Below are 6,758 nucleotides of genomic sequence, written 5' to 3'. Positions count from 1 at the left end.
TGTGTGTGTGTGAGTGAGTGAGAGTGAGTCTGAATGTGTGTGTGGGAGTGTGTGTGTACGTGTGTGCGAGTATGCGTGTGTGAGGATGTACGTATACATGTGCGCGTGTGTGTGCTTGTGCGTGCATGCGTGTGTGTGTGAGTGTGTGTGTGCGTGTGTGCATGTGTGCGTGTGAATGTGTGTGCAAGTGTGCATGTGTGTTTAGCTCATCCATTAGTAAAAATATAACATTAATGAAGATGATGCATTTATACCTTAAATTTTTATTGTGATACTTGTATAATCTTTGGAATTATGCTTGTTTAGGTGTTTGCTTCATTGCGTTTTTTTTTAAGTTTTAAGGCATAAAATTTTGGGGATTCTTTTAAAATGGCTGCTCTCCTCAAAATTTACTCACATGTTAAACCAATAACCCTTATAAGATTTTTGTTAAGTGAAGGAGTCAAACCAAGTGAAATTAATCGGAGAATGGAAGCTTAATATAATTCATATTGCTAGAAACAAAACAAGTTTTTTAACAGCCTAATAGTTTTGAGAAACCAAAAGATTATTGTGAGGACAAATCAAGGTCAGGTAGACCAAAAGAGAGAGCTTCATCAGCAAATTGGGAGCCTTGAACGATCTCGTCAGAGAATAATTTGGAGTTTAGTAACGAAATATGCTGAACCATTTAGCCGCTCCATTGAAACAATAAAATATATTCTTCAAAGGGATATTGAGTACTCAAAAGTGGGCTGCAGGTGAGTACCTAACATGGTCAGTGATGCTGCCATAGCTAACCAATTGGAATTTTTAGGAAAAGTCTAAACGAAGTAAAAAGAAACTGAGGATGTTTTTGAAACAAACTTGGGATTTTTGTCGCGATTTTGATGGTACGCTATTAGCCAGAGTCATAGTAGCGGTCAATGAGATTGAAACACTCATTATTTCCTGTAAAAAATGTTCACAGAAGCACAGAAAAACGTCAAAAGGTAATGTTGACAGTGGTTTAGGATGTGAGAGGCACCATTTCAGTAATATTCTCTCAGACTGTACTTTAATAAAAAATCAACACAGTACATTACCAAAAGTATTATTTATATTGTTATATTTTGCCTTTGGAAAATATTACATGCATAAACTATTTCCATCGTTTGTTACAAGTCATTCCATGGGAAAATAATTTTGGATTAAATGAAAACATTAATATTGGGAAGGAATATTTGGAGTTTCAGATTACGTTGTTTGTATAATTAATATTCATAAAAAGTTATATAATCAGCTAACAAAGTTAAGGAAACAATTAGTCAGTAAAGTTACCCTGTGACTATTTAATTTAGTTAGCTCATAAACTCAGTGCACATGAAGAATGCTATTTAGAGCAGACAACACAAGCTAATTCTGCATCCTGAATATAAGGTGGGCAGTATCCAAGGTGGCTGCAGCTTCCTTGAACAAAATAAAACAGCGCTCCATCTGTATTGGCATGTAGTCCAGTTAAGGCTTCTGGTTCTTTGTCCATACAAACATAGTTGTACGCTCTTTTGTGGCTGTGGTGTCCTGACATCAGATATCCTTCGTACTCCTAAACCAAAATGAGCTCAGTTTTTATATTTAATTATTGCTCACATTCCTATATTTACTAACTTAATTATTTATGCATATTTATCTTATTGCAATTATTGGTCTAATTCTTTTCTTATTTCTATCTTCTCATTAAATTGGCAGGTATGCAGTTATGTTTGTGATGTAAATGAGAAAACAACTTCTTTTTTATCATGTAACTATGATGATAATAGCATTTAAGACACAAAACTTTGTGTCAAACTGAGCATACGAGAAAACTTGCTGCAAAAAGCCGCGTGGTGTTACTCTATAATGTGTATAAAACTAGCAAATTAATTACTTTCTTGCTAATATGGATAGTAGGGCTTACCGGTATATGTAATAGGACACTGAAACTAACCTAATGTATGAAACAAAATTGTCATTTTGAAAATGTATTTTATAATATCAGTGAATATGCAAGATCAGTTTACATAAGATGATATATGATAATTCACCTTATTCCAAGATGATGGGCAAGTTCTTTGAGCAGGTATCATAATAGTTGTAGACCTGCTAGGAAGGTAGCATCTGGAACAGGGTACATTCTGATCATGCATACGACTGGGAAATATATTAGAGTCGGTCTGGTACTCTGCTCCATATATGTAATTACCCTGATCACCAGCTAAATATGAGTTATAATCTGGCTCTGATGGGAGACATGTATAGACAGATGAGCCTCCTTCATGACCATAGAATTGCCCTGCTGCTAGCCCTGTAGGATATATCAAGAACATCAGAACATCAAGAACACCGGAACATCGGAACATCGGAGCATCGGAACATCGGAACATCGGAACATGGGAACATCGGAACATCGGAGCATCGGAGCATCGGAGCATCGGAGCATCGGAGCATCGGAGCATCGGAGCATCGGAGCATCGGAGCATCGGAGCATCGGAGCATCGGAGCATCGGGGCATCGGGGCATCGGGGCATCGGGGTATCGGGGCATCGGGGCATCGGGGCATCGGAGCATCAGAGCACCGGAACATCGGAACATCGGAGCATCGGAGCATCGGAACATCGGAACATCGGAGCATCGGAGCATCGGAGCATCGGAGCATCGGAACATCGGAACATCGGAGCATCGGAACATCGCAACATCATCAAACAACATATTCTAATGATGCTGCAAAATTATGATAATTTAAATGAATAGCAAGTCGCCTTATCTGCTTGGTAAAGTCAGCTGTAAGAAACTAGAATAAAGTAAATATTTATTGTAACCAACCTGTGTAGAGAAGCTCTGAAGAGTTACCACATGATTTCCTGCCCCATCTGATGTACGAGCTCCCTCCCCCAGAAGCTGGTTGTATATCAACTACAAAATGATCAAGTTCCACGTTGCAAAAGTTCCATTTTATATAAAAATAAGGTCTAGTTTTCAATTTTTCGTTATCACAGATCTAAGTCTCATACATTTCTGTTTAGCATCTAAATGTTTTGCACATAATGAGCAGTAAAGAATTTTCAAGTCTTTCATTATAAATCACCTAATAAATCTACCACGAGCAAACTTCCTGTTGCTTTCAGAATAACAGTTTTATTAACTTCCAGCTCCTCTTTATACCAAATCTTAAAAAAAATTTACAGCGTACTACAAAAGGGAAACTCTTCTAACCTGCTGAAGAAAGTCCTCTTCTCTCGTCATCTTCCTGCAGTTGTTGCTCAATTTCTTCCAACTTTCTGTTGTTGCTTTGGAGGAGGCTCAGCAACCCATGAGCAATTGTTTGGTTAAACTCTTGTAGGAGTTCGTCTGAAAATAATATTGGTGTTTCTTATCTCAACATAAGATAAAGCTTTGTAGTGCAATACTCATTTTTACTCTGTAAATAATTTACCCCAAACCAATATGGGCTGTTTTCCTTTTCATTGAATTGTAGCATCTTTTTAAATGATGCTCAACTTGTTAAATATTGAAAACATACCATTATCAGAAGGCCTGGCAGATGGTCGCGCTACAACTGACTTGGTCTGGTTTACCAATTTTCCAACCCTCATACTCAGTCCAGCCAGATCTGACTCTTCACAATCTCTACCATCTCTACCGTCCCTACCATCTCTTCCTGGAGGTCCTCTTAAGTATGAAAGTTGTCCTGTTGGAAAAATATGTTACAATAGTTTTTGTTTCTTATTCGATGCTGAAGTTTTTCAGAAAATTAAAATAATCTAAATGTGCTATGAGTAAAACCAAATAAAAACTTGAGTAAAAGTTTTAAAAACTTTCAGAATTGTCTAGTTGACATTTACACAGTACAGAACACCAGCATTGTGATAATAAAATAATATATTTAAAGTTTCCAATGACTTTTTTTCTGCCTGTCCAAATTATTTTAATTAAACCTGTACATGCAAACACATTCATAAGCAATCCTACTAATATCATCAACATTTATACATTTAATAACCATTGTATATCTAGCTCTGATTACACCTGTCATGACATCATCAAGTCTTAATCAATAGCAAGTCTTTATTTATTTAACACGTTTACTCCTCACTACTTTCAAAAAATATTTGTATCGAGGAGTTTTTCTCTCCTGACCAACGCTAATCTTAGTAGTAAGGGTAATAGTTTTGTTTAGGCTTTACAGTTAAACATGAGTTAAACTACATTTTAATCTTTTATAGCTATCTAATATTTTGAGCAGATCAATGTTATACCAAAATTATCCAGCTCACAGGCCTGAATTAGTGTCAGTTTATGATATATCGAGGTCATTTAATGATTCCTTTAATGCGCATCTCTATGATTCTTATCAATCAATTGAGAGTTACCTATTTATGTTAGTAGTGCATTGAGAAAACAATTCCCTTTTCATCATGGTACCATGAAAATAACAGTAATTAAATTGAAAAAAACCATATATCCAGCGAAAAGCTGAGGAACTGAACAATTCCTCTGTAAAAGTACCGTTGTGTGCTGTTTTACATCTTCTAAAAAACTAGCAAACTAACAACTTTGTTATTAAGTCTATTGCTTTGATATAAAAACTGAATACCAAATATCTGTTAAAATGTTGCTTTGGTGATTGTTACATTTTGGCTAATTTACCTGGTGATAATTGACTTAGTATGCCATCACTGATACCCTCATCTTCGGCTGATCTTTTTTGTAAGGCATGTTCCATATCAGCTGGAGACATTATTGAAACCTACATATAAAGTTTTTTAATATCACAATCCTATGAACCTCTGCATCTGAAACAGATTCTCATCCATTAGGTGAACAGCTCAAATTCATTAATCTTTTTACTAAATTTTTTATCATTTGATGCGACATAATTTATAGATTTTTTCCTCTATAAAACCAAGATTTATGTTAAAGAAGAATCCCTGCTAGGCACAAGTGCATGTTCTAAGTTCACTGTTCATATTATACACAACATGCTTTGAACATAAACCATAATCATATTGTATATTATATAGAGTTGCAAGTATTTAGACATTTATATGTACATGTACCTGCACTTTGAGATATTCAAACATGTGTGACAAAACTACTTTTAAAATGAAAACAAACTCTCATGTGACCATTCACTGGGTCACAACAAAATTAAAAATCATTAGGCTCTGCTGTACATTCCTACTTGTATCAGTTCAGAATACATTATTGTAACATTGACCATTATTTAGGTCACCTGTAGTAATTTAATGTACATGTACATATTTAATAACTTCTCACCTGTATTCCAGTTCTTTCTAGCTGATCTAGTCTACTGGTTAAATGATCAACATCTTTCTGTAACAACTGGTAACTTATTTGAGAGTAGACCGAGACAACCAGAGCAGATGCTGCTATAACAGCAGTCAATAGCTGGATGACATCATTACGCTTATGTTGCTTGACTACATAGCCTTTTTCCATTATGTACTCTAAAATTTGTATACAAAAGTTTACAGATACAAAACTTATAGATCAAAGATCTCAAAATATGATTTTTACTCAGATCAGTGCATTTAATGCTCACCATCCTATGTGTGAAACTTTAATCATAATATTATGATAACATAACAATAATAGTAATAAGGCATACCAGACAAGCGAGTTCTTTTATGAGAATTTATTACGAAATTTCCCTTTGATGCTTATAACCAAAACTGCTTTCTTGAAAGTAAATTTTATAATTGTAAAATTATTTAACTAAAGAAGTTTAATTTTCAAATTAAACTGAACAATTAAATATATTAATGTTGGTGATGAATAAAAATGCCATTATAGAACTGTATGCTAAGGGAGCCTTTTTTGTTTTCATTGTTTTGGTATTAAGAATCCTATTGGATGTTTCTCCATTTGTATCGGCGCAAAATACGTTTTGACAATTTGTGGTAAAACCAAATTCATACCAAAAAATATTTTTGTAAGTGAAAAATCAAAATGTTTTCTGAAAATATTTGTGTATATGTTTTCGAGTTCAACGTTCAACCCTAATAAGCAGAATCGAAGTCTAGTTGTATATGTAATACACTTGCCTTAGACAGCAGCACCTTCTGGTTGCTGATATTCATGTCTAGCTGCTTTTATACTTTGGTAGAGCATCAGCATCCATTTATGGAAAATGGGTCAAGTAATATGCTTTTACATCTTTGTCCGAGTGAAATACTACATCATTCACATTTCACTGTTTTACCCATTTCACTAGCAAAGGCATTCAATCATTTCTGACAGCTGTCTACCCTAGATCATCTGCAAAAGTCATTAAGATAGAAAGTTAAATTTTGGTCTGTAAACACTTAATTTCATCAAAAAATGTCCAATGTGGAGCACACAATGTCGGTGCTTCCACCATCCGCTTATACTAGCTATTTTTAAACTAATGTTAGGTTTTTTTTTTCAAGTATACTCTGATGTGTATTGAATGTTAGCTAATTTTTTGTTTAATATTGGCAACACAGATAATAAACAAAATTTATCTTTGGATAGACCCTATTGTCTGCTGAAGAGCACTGGTGTTAACTGAGTTCAACATATGTCATTGATTTATACTTGAACATGGCTGTAAAGTTCTTGAAAGTTATAAGTATTTAGTAACACTCAGTACTCCATTAGGTGCATGATCATTGGTGCCGCAATATATTTTCACTTTTGTATGTTTGTAGTATCATTTAGATAATGACATTGACAGAAAACATTATTTTATGACAAACGGTGAGAAATTTGTTTACTTT

At 34.6% G+C, this 6,758-nt stretch overlaps 1 protein-coding gene across 1 annotated transcript; it reads right to left on the bottom strand.

The window, feature by feature from the left end:
* Positions 1-1,060: 1,060 nt before the first annotated feature.
* LOC137391182 (uncharacterized) lies at positions 1,061-5,461 on the bottom strand. The gene is made up of 7 exons (XM_068077565.1): positions 5,275-5,461; positions 4,645-4,744; positions 3,518-3,685; positions 3,211-3,345; positions 2,821-2,910; positions 2,043-2,302; positions 1,061-1,564 (listed from the first exon to the last, which is right to left on the bottom strand). The coding sequence occupies exons 1-7, from the start codon at positions 5,455-5,457 to the stop codon at positions 1,352-1,354; spliced, it is 1,149 nt and encodes a 382-aa protein (XP_067933666.1). The 5' UTR covers positions 5,458-5,461; the 3' UTR covers positions 1,061-1,351.
* Positions 5,462-6,758: the final 1,297 nt, after the last annotated feature.

Source organism: Watersipora subatra, chromosome 3 (assembly GCF_963576615.1).
Source record: "Watersipora subatra chromosome 3, tzWatSuba1.1, whole genome shotgun sequence".
Lineage (NCBI taxonomy): Eukaryota > Metazoa > Bryozoa > Gymnolaemata > Cheilostomatida > Watersiporidae > Watersipora > Watersipora subatra.
The sequence above is the reverse complement of the archived record's forward strand: the minus strand, read 5'-3'. Positions and strand labels throughout refer to the sequence as shown.

Bases quoted from the DNA above. Each gene is read 5' to 3' on its own strand.
- LOC137391182 (XM_068077565.1), bottom strand. From the start codon at position 5,457: ATGGAAAAAGGCTATGTAGTCAAGCAACATAAGCGTAATGATGTCATC. The intron at 2,911-3,210 runs GTTAGAAGAGTT...ATCATTTTGTAG, and splicing joins AAGAGGACTTTCTTCAGCAG to TTGATATACAACCAGCTTCT. The intron at 2,303-2,820 runs GTTGGTTACAAT...TATATCCTACAG, and splicing joins TTCAGAGCTTCTCTACACAG to GGCTAGCAGCAGGGCAATTC.